This window comes from Coptis chinensis, chromosome 1, assembly GCF_015680905.1.
Source record: "Coptis chinensis isolate HL-2020 chromosome 1, ASM1568090v1, whole genome shotgun sequence".
Taxonomy (NCBI): domain Eukaryota; kingdom Viridiplantae; phylum Streptophyta; class Magnoliopsida; order Ranunculales; family Ranunculaceae; genus Coptis; species Coptis chinensis.
In genome coordinates, this window is record NC_141456.1 from 17,350,015 (window position 1) to 17,362,992 (window position 12,978).

Below are 12,978 nucleotides of genomic sequence, written 5' to 3' on the forward strand. Positions count from 1 at the left end.
GTACTGGTTCGAAACAGTGCATCATGCCGAAAAGGTGTGACCTTTCGAAATAGGCATTGGTTCGAAACAGTATTTTATGCCGAAATAGTATGTCTTTTCGAAACATGTGACTTTTCAAATAGTTGTTTACTTTTTCCCAAGAGTCACTGTGTTGTTTCGAATAGGCACCAGTCACCTATAAATAGTGGATGAATTTAGAGAAAAGACACACCAGATCACACTGAGTTATGATCTTTCTCTTCTCCCTCTGTTCTTAGTCAAATACTATGTTGTGTTCGCTGATTCTATAGAATTGAAATGTTAGCTTTCTATAGAAGGAAATCCATTCTATCTTGGGAGACAGTTTCCTATCAACATTCAAGCACCGTCAGGGGGACAATCTATCTTAAGTTGTACGAATATACAACTTAATTGTACTTACTCTTTACCAATTACCAAACTATACAACCCTTATATTGTTTCATTCCAGATGTTAGGAATGACGGGTGCTAAAAGGGTTATGAAATTATTTTATTATTTGTAAGATGTATGTGTTTTACTATTGCGTCAAAGAGTGCCAATAAAGAAAATTGCTTAAGATATTGTTTTGTAAGCATACTTGTAAACAAAATTGAGGTCTTAGAAGTGTTTTCGACATTATATGAATGATATGTGACATTCTTTAACAAGAAGCCTCACTTGAAAAACATATATCTAAATGATTTTCCAATTTATTGACTTTGTCATGAGAAATTGGGAAATGTGGGAGATTATGTATCTTCTTGAATTAATCAATTCAAAATTGGAAATTTGTTGAAGCATTACTCAAAAGACATCAAATGTGGTGTTTTACTATACTCTAGGAGAGATGCATAAATTTCAAGAAAATCTTTATAGCAAACGTGCATAGCAAGGTCCACTATGGAATCAGAATTCATAGCGTTGGACAAGGCTATAGAAGAAGTTGAGTGACTTCGAAATTTCTTAGAGGATATTCCAAACTGGGCTAAACATGTGCCAGCAATGTGTATACACTGTGACAGCCAGTCTGCTATTGGTAGAGCACAGAGTAGCATGTATAACGGGAAGTCTTGACACATACATCGTAGATCAGACATAACACCGTTAGACAATTGCTTTCAAATGGAGTTATCTCAATCGACTATGTAAGGTCAAAAGATAACATTGCGGATCCGCTTACAAAAGGTTTAACAAAAGAGCAAGTGGAAAGATTATCAAGAGGAATGGGCTTAAAACCTTTGAGATAATCAACTAAGAGTCCTCACAATGGAAAAACCAACCTAGTTGATTGAAGATCCCAAGATCTAGATTCAATAGGCCAACTGAATTATGTCTGTGACTCAGTTAGCACTAGAGAGTAATATTATACTCTAACCCATTCCTATATAAGACAGTGCATATTTGCCGCGAGAACCAAGATAAGTCAAGCTTTTAATGATTTACTATATCTTGGAAAGTTATGTTATTCAAGTGGAGTATTGCAGAATACTCTTTATAGAAATCACCTATGTTAGTGCAAAGTGGGGCCGCTTCTATAAGAATTTTAAAGGCAAATGTCTTAAAAGTACTATCTGAAACCAAGAAGTGTTCAAGGCTAAAATGAACACAAATGTGAAAACCAATAGTATTCGAAAAAGTATTGTGTGAAGATGATTATATAGGTTTATACAAACGGCTGACAGTTCAAGAACATTAATTGAAGTCTACTGATCGTCAAATTAAATCCGTTCGTCTTTCACTAAGACAAGTTCAAGGCCTCCCATGCTACTTGACCTAATGCGGTATCTTTTCATTTGTAAAAGAACATAAATCTGATGTTTATGATAGAAGAAGCCAAATTTTCATTTATGTGGGGGATTGTTAGAAAAATGGATTTGCACAAATCCATTGAGATATGAATGAGTAATTTTTCTCCCAATTTATCCCACATTGAGATAAAATGGGTTTCTTTTGAAACAGTACATAGAGTGAGAAAAACATTTTCAAAATGATGCACTAGTTCGAAACAGTGGATTATGCTGAAAAGGTGCGACCTTTCGAAATGTGCACTGGTTCGAAACAGTGTATTATGCAGAAAAGGTGTGACTTTTCGAAATAGGCACTGGGTTGAAATAGTGTTTTGTGCGGAAATGGTGTGTCTTTTCGAAACATCTGACTTTTCAAAGAGTTGCTTACTTTTTTCCAAGAGTCACTGTGTTGTTTCGAAGAGACATTACTCACCTAGGGGTGTAATACGAGGCGGGCTAGGTCAACCGCGGGTCAAATAGTGATAGGTCGGGGCGGGGCAGGTCTAGGGGATACAAATCCAATGGTCCTCGAAGGAGCGGGGCGGGGACGGTTGAAGTGTCATGTCTTAGTACCATCAACCAACCTGTTGGGTCAGCTTACGGGGTGGGTTTTAGTCGGGTCATTCGGGTCGGGTGGAAATTATCATTTTAACCGAATTTCACCTAAAAAAACTTTCTAATTATGCAAGTAATATATTTCCAATTCACAATATAGAGAAAAAATGGAATCAATCAATAAAAAATAAACAAAAATAAAAAAACTTGAACTTGAACCCAAAACCATATATGCAAATTTGAAACTTCTTTCTTGTGATTTACCATTTGTAAATTGATTATTTTCCATAGCATGATAAAATAAAGATGGGAACAAGGATCTATGGTACAAAACAATAAAATATAAACAAAAAGAATTCGAAATTAATACAAGGATGAATGATTCATCTTCTCCAAAATTCAAAAATTGAATTTGAACTTTTGATATTTACCAAATGTTCAAACTTGAATATTTGAAATTGATGTTGAACTCATAAGTTTGTATTATTATCTCCTAAATTCCTACAAAAGTTAAAAGAAAATATAAACAAAATACAAAAATATTAGAGTTAGAGTCTTGAAATTGTGCGGGTCAACGGGATTGGGTCAACAATTTTTGACACGGTACGGGTCGGGCGGCTTGACAAGTCGGGTTTGAGCATAGAACCTACACCCAGAGCCCGACCGCGTAAAAACGGTGGCGGGGCAAGGCGGGCCTGTTTTTGGGTCGGTGCAGGTTTGGGTGGCGGGTGAATACCGGGTACCCTACCGGATGATGGGTCAACATTTTTTTTTTACACTCCTACACTCACCTATAAATAGTGGATGAATTTGGAGAGAAAGACACACCAGATCACACAGAGTTCTGATATTTCTCTTATCCCTCTGTTCTTAGTCAAATACTATGTTGTATTCGCTGATTTTATAGAATTAAAGTGCTAGCTTTCTATAGAAGGAAATTCGTTCTATCTTGGGAGACAGTTTCCCATCAACCTTCAAGCACCGTGTGAGGGAAAATCTGTCTTAAGGACATAATGTATCTACACTAGGCTCGGATTTAACTAAGAAGTACAAGACACGTACAAGACAAAAAGTTTGTATTGTATAGTTTGGTAATTGGTAAAGAGTAAGTACAATTAAGTTGTATATTCCTAACAACCTATGTGCAAGAAATAAAAATTTCTTTGAATTATGTTGTGCTTTATGAACTCCAATGTTACTGGATAGGATCGTATGACTGATGATACAAAATTTGGATTTGGCTCCGGTTGATGGAGGCTATTTTGTGTCGAAAAAAAAATGCCTTACCATATGTTAACATTCTCTTAAGTTTTTTCTAGATTTTTAGTGGTATGATTGTTTCACTGTTGTATGTTAATATTCAAAGAGCAAACTAGGACACATACGAGAGCTTTCTTGGTTGAATGGAATCCTATGAGTAGTGAGGAAGAGTGACAGTGAAAGCAAGGTAAACTTTTAATGTCGTCAAACAATAACTCAGGTTGCATTGTTTCCTCTAGTAATTCCTTAATGCGTAAATGATATACTATGGATCCATAAGGTCAGAATGGTAGAGCGCTCAAATAATTGAGAGGTTGATGGTTCGAATCCATCGGGATCCAATTCTATTTTATTTCCACTTTTTGGCACCCTAAGACAAAATCGACTCTGTCATCGTGTTATTTGGGGTGCCAAGAAGTGTGATGGGGTTTTACAAGCTTAGAATAAATTTGAAATGGCTGTTTTAGAGATCCTTTCCTTTTGAACATCGAACGTCCTGCCAAGTGAATTGAAGTTATTTACGCTTTAATGTTGTTATACATGCGTGGTATTGTATGAATGCTCAAATTTAATTTTTATCTGATTTGGTGATGTGGTGTGTGGTGTAGGTGGTGGGAGGTGTGTTGGTGTGGTGTGTGTTATGTAGCTGGCGTACGTGGTTGTGTTGGTGGTGTAGCGTAGGTGTGTTGTTGTGGTGTATATGTGTGGTGGTGGTATATGTGTGGTGGTGTAGGTGTGTGCTTGTGGTGTAAGTGTGGTGTGTGCAAGTGTTGTAGGTGGTATCTTGTCTATTAGGTGGTGGTGTGGTGTGTGCTGGTGGTGTAAGGGTTTTAATTAGCATGTTTGGCACGTTACTAGTTGTTCTTCTCCAAGAATTGTCACCTAGGCAAAACATACACTTGCATCCCATTCAAGATGGTTTTAGTTTGACGCAACACGTAAAACAAAATTAATATGCCACCTCCTTTGCTCCTTTGCTAGCATAGGATTCTACTCCAACTAGATTCTATGCAACCACCCAAATTGCCATGCAGCCTTCGCACATGTGTACTAATTATTCTTGTTAATGTAATTTGAAGAAATGCATTAGTTGTTATATGTGAATTATTATTTTTTAAATACAAATTAAAATAAAATATTTTAAAAATTATATGCCGATGAAAATTTTGGCATTATCAAGCACCGGCAAAATTGACAAATATCATTTGCCAATTAATACAAATTGTACAAACAAGCAGCGACAAAATAAAATTTTCCCACTAAAAATATATTATTGGCAAATTTTTAAGTGGGAAATTATTTTCCTACTATATATTTGCCTGCAAGTGGGAATGAAAAGGTTTTAATATAGTTTAAGTCTCAAAAGGGCCAAAGTATCACGGACCTTTTTTATCCTTATCCAATACTTCATTTGATCACTTGGTGATGTCAGCTGGTGACATAACAAATATTTACTCACACTCTGAGTGTAGGGTTTTAGGAAAAGCAGAGAAAAGAAACAGAGTTTTGTAGGGTTTATCTCAAAAACATGGGTGCAGCAGACAAAGGAAAGAAACCCAAAATTGCGTCTTCTGAAGAAGATTCAGAAGAGTTAGATATCATTGACGCTAATCTCATTCTCTCTATCGACAAATTACAAGACTTACAACAACAACTCGACAAGGTTCTTCTTTCTTTTACTCATTTCCTTTCTCTTGTAGCTAAGTCACATCATAATTGTGTTTACTTGTGAAAAAACAAATAGGTGAATGAGGAAGCGTGTGAGAAAGTTCTAGAAGTTGAACAGAAGTATAATGAAATACGAAAGCCTGTTTATACTAAACGAAAGGAACTCATCAAAGGCATACCAGATTTCTGGTCTATCGCTGTTCGTGATCTTCTCTTGTGTAAATTAGTTTATTTTTCATTAATTATTATAACCATTATTTGATTTGGGGCATTGGTTGCTTTATGCAGTTTGTCCACCATCCTTACATCTACGATCTTTTGCGTGCGGAAGACCAGGAGGTTTGCTATTCTGCCTAGGCATACAGTTGATTTATTAATGTACCTGTTAAATGCTAATACGTTTATGTGATGGAATTAGATATTGAGACGACACTAATTCATCTTTTAGTTAGTTGTAAATTAGTTCTTAATACATTGTTGATTATAAATTTACTGTATTGTCTTGCTCGGTGTAGGTATTTAGGTACCTAAGTTCTTTAGAAGTGGAGGATTTCAATAATGTGGATTCGGGGTACTCGATAACCTTTGTAAGTTACTTTTTCTCAATTTTATTTTTTAGCTTATACAGATCTTCAAGGTATTTGGGTTGTCTTTTCTATTCCCTATAACTCAGGCCATAGAGTTGAGGTTACTTCTGCGAGTCATTTGTCACTTTTGTTGTTCAGAACTTCAAGCCCAACCCTTATTTTGAAGACACGGAGCTTTCGAAAACATTTGTTTACCCGGAGGATGAACTAACTTTGGTTACTGGGACAACAATCAAGTGGAAGGAAGGGATGGTAAGTTTGATTTGTTTCATTGGTTGCACTTGGAGTTTATCAATATCTGTTACTAACGCATATTATCTTCTTTGCGATGATTTGAAGGATATTATCACTGCATCTGACCATGAGAGAAAAGGGAGAAAGAGACCATATGTTGATGACAGGTTGATTTCCTCGTGCCACATGCTATTTTATTAGTAATTGCTCTTAACAATTGCATAAAATTTCTAGGTCAATTAGTTATTTGTTACCGATAGTAGTGATTCTCAACGACTAGATTCTATTTCAATGAAAAACTTCACGGACAATTTGAGGTTGCTCGAATATTTTTCTCCATTAAAGAAGTTGAAATAGAAAATTAGCCGCATAAAACTAGACACGAGTATCTGAATTTAGAGCAATTCCAATTTTATAGAAAATATGAACATAATTAATAGAGATAGTAGCATTTTTTCCCCCAAATAAATCTGTCTTAATTGAGCTTCTAAACATATTAAAGTTTCTATATATTTGAGAAAAGCACGCTACATGATGCACCTATGTAGCTGTGCAGGCATTACCCTGTATGTGCATACACTAAATTGTTTTTTTTTTCAAATCAATTTATCTTATTTGTAAACCACTGCGAGCCTTTAAGCATATCATTGGTTTTATGTTTTAAACACACACATTAATGATGCGGATTACTAGCTGTGGAGGCATTATTTTGTACTTTCAAATTTTTGGGTGATCTTATTGCTATGCATTCTACGTTTCAAATCACATTCACTTTAACATCGTATGATGTGCTTACTTCTATGCTTCTGATCAGTTTGTGTTTTACATTCTAGGCAAAGCTTCTTTTGTTGGTTCAGTGAGACAAAGCCAAATACGACTGAGGATGTATTTCATGATGAGGTTATGCATTGCTTACTCACTTCTTCCTTATTTTATCTGGATGATTTACTTGACCAAGATGTATGATTTTGTAAAGGCTGCTTGAGTCGCTGGTTATACGTCTTCATCCATTTTCCTTTTTAACTGCCTACTATTGATATTAATTATTCTTTTATTACAGGTGGCTGATATAATCAAGGAGGAGTTATGGCCAAATCCTCTAAAGTATTTCAACTATGTAAGTCATTATTTTGATAAACATTAGATCGATAGATACATGCAAATATAAAGGCACACAATGTTTGTTCTTCCTCTATTATATATATAGGCTGTGTATGTGTCATTATGTCGATAAATATTAGATTGATAGATACAAGCAAATAAAAGGACAGGATGGCTTCCTCTTTCTACTGAGAGAGTCTGCGTTGGTGAATAGTTCGACTAACATGATTTTTATTAGATACACACCTACGTGGATAGTTAGATGCTCAAGTGCCTGCATACATTTAAATAATTGATGCAAACACCTTTCTGTTCTTCTCATATCTTCTAGTTGAGTGTTAGTTTATGGTAACTCTGGTGCAGGGGGCTGATGATGATGATGTTGAAGACGATGATGATGGTGATTGTGAAGACGATGATGAGGTAAGCTACTTTGGAAAAGTTCAGATTTTCCCATTCTTTCTGTGGTGAAACTTTTCTTATGAATGATACTTCCCTCATAATTAAGAAAATGTAAGAAGAGCTTACTTTTGGTAAAAAGAACCACTAATTATATTCTTACCTGTTTTTTCTACCTACAAACTAGTGATTGTTGATTTGTATTGAGATACTCGCCCGCCGTGTACATCGATGCAACCAACGCTAGCTAAGTAGTTGGAAGAAAACGTAGGTAGAAATAATAGGTGGGTGTAGAAGTGCTCGTACAGGAAAGATGTTTTCTTTAGATATGGTTTTGGTCGGGAAGAAATTAATTGAGGAGGCTGGGACCTTCAAGTATGAGGGGTCTGCTGGTCCTGGTAGGAATTTAGATCCTGCTAAACTTAACACATCAAATTTTTGTAGCTGTTCTCTTGGAAAATATGCCTACTTGACCACTTTGCTGATGTGTGAAGCTTAAAGTAGGACGGTGTAAATACTACAAGGTCCCAAGACCCCTAATCCCGTTGCTTCAGTCATAATTATCTTTTACTGAGTGGTGGTTTGTATTCTACCTCTGAGCCTGCATTATTAGTCTAAATTGCGGCATTCTCATTAATTATGATCCTTTGACGACATATTTTACCCTGCGTTTTTCTCATGTCTATCATGAGAAGTGGCCTGTTCTTTGACTTCTGATTGACTTGTTAGTTCTGTTTAGCAATTTTCTTTCTCCTCCATCCTAATTCATGTATTTTGTCAGTCAGAAGAGGATGACGAGGACGTTGTTGATGTGTGTGAGGATGATGACGATAATTAAGCAACCAGAAGCTCTGCAACTTGAGCTTAGGCTTTCACTTTTAGGTTCCAAAAACAATCGTTCAATGGTCGCAGCAGGGAAGTCAGATAGCAGATGCCATTTTCCATTTAATATGTAGATAAGTAGTCATCATCTATCTTGTGGCTATCTTCCATGGTTTTGCAGCTCTCGCTTTCTGTCCCTGGATTATCAATGTGGATATTTTTATTACATTCAGGTTAAAGGTTTGGTTTATGTTATATTGGCGTTGTTAAATTATCATTATCCATAACAAGACTACGGGAGTGTTGATCTCTCTTTATACGATTTTGCTTTGATGTGACTTCATAGTAATTATTTTCTTCTTTATGGCAACACGGCAACACCACGATTGTGAGGAAAGATTGACAGAGCTAGCTGATTCCAAATTTCTTTGGTCTTTTTCCTCGAAGAAGATTCCCGCGTGCTTTAATGCGTACATAAGTACATGACCATTCCCACTGCTACGCAGTTTTTCTAATATATATTTTTTTTATCGAAACCTCCAGGAGGATTATTTATAATAATAATAATTATTATTTTTTCCTCTTTTGATAAATTTAGGAGGATTGTATCGTACACAAGAGGGGTATTTTAGTTGTCACCCAAAGTCCCTTTTCGAGCAATTGATCAAGTCATATCTACAATTATATGATAGCCGGGTTTTCCTGAATAACTTTCCCAATATGGAATAGGCAATTTAAAATTTCCTTAATTACTTAATTTAGAAACACCTTTCTCACTAAATTTAGAATAATTAGAATAAGGTTTTTTTTTTTATTAATAATTTAGAAACACCTCTATAATGTCACTTAAATTAAATAATTATTTCCATTTCCCAAATTAAAATTATAAGAAAATAGTCCCGAGGACTAATTTGGGGAAAAAGTAACTCTAGAAGACATTGTTTTTTGTGAGTAACTCACAAGGACAAATTTTGAGGAAAAGTAACTCGCGAACCCACTATTTCAAAATTAGGAACCCTCAAGGACAAAATAAGTTGGCCCGACCCTTTTACTTTTTTTAAATGTTAGTTATACCCTTCTGTGAAAATAACCCTCAAGGACAAATGGCCTGGATTTAAAATAAATATTTTCTGATTTTATCCTTTCTGTCATTTTACTATGAACAATGAGTGTTCATACCTTCTGCTGGTGTATGAACAATGATTGTTCATATCCAAATAGGTGAATGTACCTTATACAATATATTAATGTATAAACATTGAATGTTCATATCAAAAGAACTATGAACATTCAATGTTTATACCCAATCAATGCTCATACCCAAAGGACTATGAACATCGAATGTTCATACCCAAGGACTATGAACATCAAATGTTCATACCCAATCAATGTTCATACCCAAAAGACTATGAACATCGAATGTTCATACCCAAAGGACTATGAACATTGAATGTTCATACCCAATCAATGTTCATACCAAGGACTATGAACATTGGGTATGAACATTCAATGTTCATACCCAATCAATGTTCATACCCAAAACTATGAACATTGAATTTTCATACTCAATCAATGTTCATAACCAATGACTATGAACATTCAATGTTCATACTAAATACACCGGGTCGTTTCGTTCGGGCCGGGCCATTAATTATTTCGCGTCAGGGGTATACTTGACATTTCATCTACCCGGTCCATTTTTTATTTCGCGTCAAAGGTATACTTGACCTTTCATCTACCCGGTCCTTGTGAGTTACGGAAAAAAAGGTGTCCTTGAGAGTCACTCCCTGTTAAAATTAAAACAAGCCCAATTTTATTATTGATAATTTAAAAAACCCTCCCTAATGTCACTTAAATAATATAATTATCTCCCATTTTGTTTTAAAAAAATAAATAGATGAGGCTCTCCTATATAATTACAACTAGCTTGTAGGCTTGTGCATACGCACCGACTCTTTTGAAAACATTTATATTTTTTTTATAAAATTGGGACTACCGTTTTAGTCGCTAACCCGTTTTAATTTTCTAACAAATTGTTTTAAATTAAGTTTTAAAAACCCATTTTTTCAATTGGGAGAGAGATTCTGTTTTAATAGGAGAATGATTCCGTTTTAATTAGATACATTAGATTTTTCGCTTAATTTTCAATAGGGGAGGAATTCTCATTTTAATAGGAGAAGGATCTCCGCTTTAATTAAAAGTGTTAAAATTTGTTTTAATAGGAAAAGAATTCACGTTAATCCCGTTATAAAAGAGAAATTCCCATTTTTCAAATAGGAGATAAATTCTCGTTTTAATAGGAGATGACGTGGAATTTTAATAGAGCTCGAAAAATACCCATTGTGGGAGCTTTAATATTAAGATATAGACTAGAAAGTAGACCCGTGCATACGCACCAGCTCTTTTACAAATTTGCTCAACAATCATAACAAATTGTGATTCCTGTTTTCGTCGCTAACCTATTTTGATTTCCTAACAAATTGTTTTAATCAAGTCTTAAAAACCTGTTTTAATTTATTAACAAATTGTTTTAACTATGTTTTAAAAACCTGTGTTTTTTAATTGGGGGAGGAATACCATTTTAATTTGGAAATAAAGAGTTTTTATGTTACTATTTCAGTTTTACTTTTAAAAGGAAAGGAGATTCCGTTTGAAGTTGGATTCTAAAAGGAAAAGAGTTTATCGTTTTAAATTAACTATTAAGTTGATGACGTAGAGTTTTAATAGAGCTCGAAAAATACCCTTTGTGGGAGCTTTAATATTAAGACTGTCTTGTAGGCTCGTGCATATGCACCGGCTCTTTAAAAACATTTATATTTTTTTTAGAAACTTGGGACTACCGTTTTAGTCGCTAAACCGTTTTAATTTTCTAACAAATTGTTTTAAATTAATTTTAAAAACCCGTTTTTTCAATTGGGAGAGAGATTATGTTTTAATAGGAGAATGATTCCTGTTTTAATAAGATACGTTAGATTTTCGCTTAATTTTCAATAGGGGAGGAATTCTCATTTTAATATGAGAAGGATTTCCGCTTTAATTAAAAGTGTTAGAATTTGTTTTAATAGGAGAATAATTTTCGTTTTAATTAGATATGCTAGATTTTCCATTTTCAATAGAGAAGGAATTCCCATTTTAATAGAAGAATGATTCCTGCTTTAATTAGAAGTGTTAGAATTTGTTTTAATAGGAGAGGAATTCACGTTATAATATAAGAGAAATTCCCGTTTTAATAGGAGATGACGTGGAATTTTAATAGAACCCGAAAAATACCCCTTGTGGGAGCTTTAATATTAAGACTAGCTTGTATGCCCGTGCATACGCACTGGCTCTTTTGAAAACATTTAGATTTTTTTTAGAAAATTGGGACTACGGTTTTAGTCGCTAACCCGTTTTAATTTTCCAACAAATTGTTTTAATTAAGTTTTAAAAAACCGTTTTTTCAATTGGGAGAGAGATCTTTGTTTTAATAAAAAAATAATTCAAATTTTAATTAGATATGCTAGATTTTCCCTTTTCAATGGTGGAGGAATTCCCATTTTAATAGGAGAATGATTCCCGGTTTAATTAGAAGTGCTAGAATTTGTTTTAATAGGAAAGGAATTCTCGTTATAATAGGAGAATAATTCCCGTTATAAAAAAAGATTCTCGTTTTTCAAATAGGAGAGAAATTCTCGTTTTAATAGGAGATGTCGTGGAATTTTAATAGAGCTCGAAAAATACCCTTTGTGGAATCTTTTGAAAACATTTATATTTTTTAAAAAAAATTGGGACTACTGTTTTAGTCGCTAACTATTTTTAATTTTATAACAAATTGTTTTAAATTAAGTTTTAAAAACCCGTTTTTTCAATTAGGAGAGAGATTATGTTTTAATAGGAGAATGATTCCCGTTTTAATTAAATACGCTAGATTTTCGCTTAATTTTCAATAGGGGAGAAATTCTCATTTTAATAGGAGAAGGATTCCCGCTTTAATTAAAAGTGTTAGAATTTGTTTTAATATGAGAAGAATTCTCGTTATAATAGAAGAGAAATTCCCGTTTTTCAAATAGGAGAGAAATTCTCGTTTTAATAGGAGATGACGTGGAATTTTAATAGAGCTCGAAAAATACCCCTTGCGGGAGCTTTAATATTAAGATATAGATATAGATAGATTTACGATTAGAATCCACAAAACCCATGCTAACTATCAATTTCGAGAGACGGATTTCAAGACTTAAAAAACCTTGCTTTAACACTAAACACCCCCCAGTCCGTCAGTTGATACACTTTCTTCTCGCCTGCAGTTTCCCTTGCAACAAAGTGATTATTCCAGGAAAACACAAACTAAAAATCAATAGCAATGCTTTGATCTAGGACCTATTAGGAATATACAACTTAATTGTACTTACTCTTCACCAATTACCAAACTATAAAAATCTTTTGTCTTGTAAGTGTCTTGTACTTCTTAATTAAATCCGAGTCTAGTGTATATACACTATGTCTTTAAGGCATATTTTCTCCCTCACGGTGCTTGAAGGTTGATGGAAAATTATCTCCCAAGATAGAACGGATTTCCTTCTATAGAA

The 12,978-nt window shown here is 34.3% G+C and overlaps 1 protein-coding gene across 1 annotated transcript; it reads left to right on the forward strand.

Moving 5' to 3' along the window:
- The first annotated feature begins 4,946 nt into the window (after positions 1-4,946).
- LOC147522589 (NAP1-related protein 2-like) lies at positions 4,947-8,751 on the forward strand. Its single transcript, XM_086594250.1, has 10 exons — positions 4,947-5,265; positions 5,347-5,469; positions 5,559-5,609; positions 5,786-5,857; positions 5,996-6,109; positions 6,197-6,258; positions 6,925-6,991; positions 7,152-7,208; positions 7,556-7,615; positions 8,373-8,751. Exons 1-10 carry the CDS (start codon positions 5,131-5,133, stop codon positions 8,427-8,429), a joined length of 798 nt encoding a protein of 265 aa, XP_086450376.1. The 5' UTR covers positions 4,947-5,130; the 3' UTR covers positions 8,430-8,751.
- Positions 8,752-12,978: the final 4,227 nt, after the last annotated feature.

Coding starts and splice junctions, on each gene's coding strand:
- LOC147522589 (XM_086594250.1), top strand. CDS start 5,131: ATGGGTGCAGCAGACAAAGGAAAGAAACCCAAAATTGCGTCTTCTGAA. Junction 5,266..5,346: donor TACAACAACAACTCGACAAG/GTTCTTCTTTCT, acceptor AAAAACAAATAG/GTGAATGAGGAAGCGTGTGA. Junction 7,209..7,555: donor CTCTAAAGTATTTCAACTAT/GTAAGTCATTAT, acceptor ACTCTGGTGCAG/GGGGCTGATGATGATGATGT.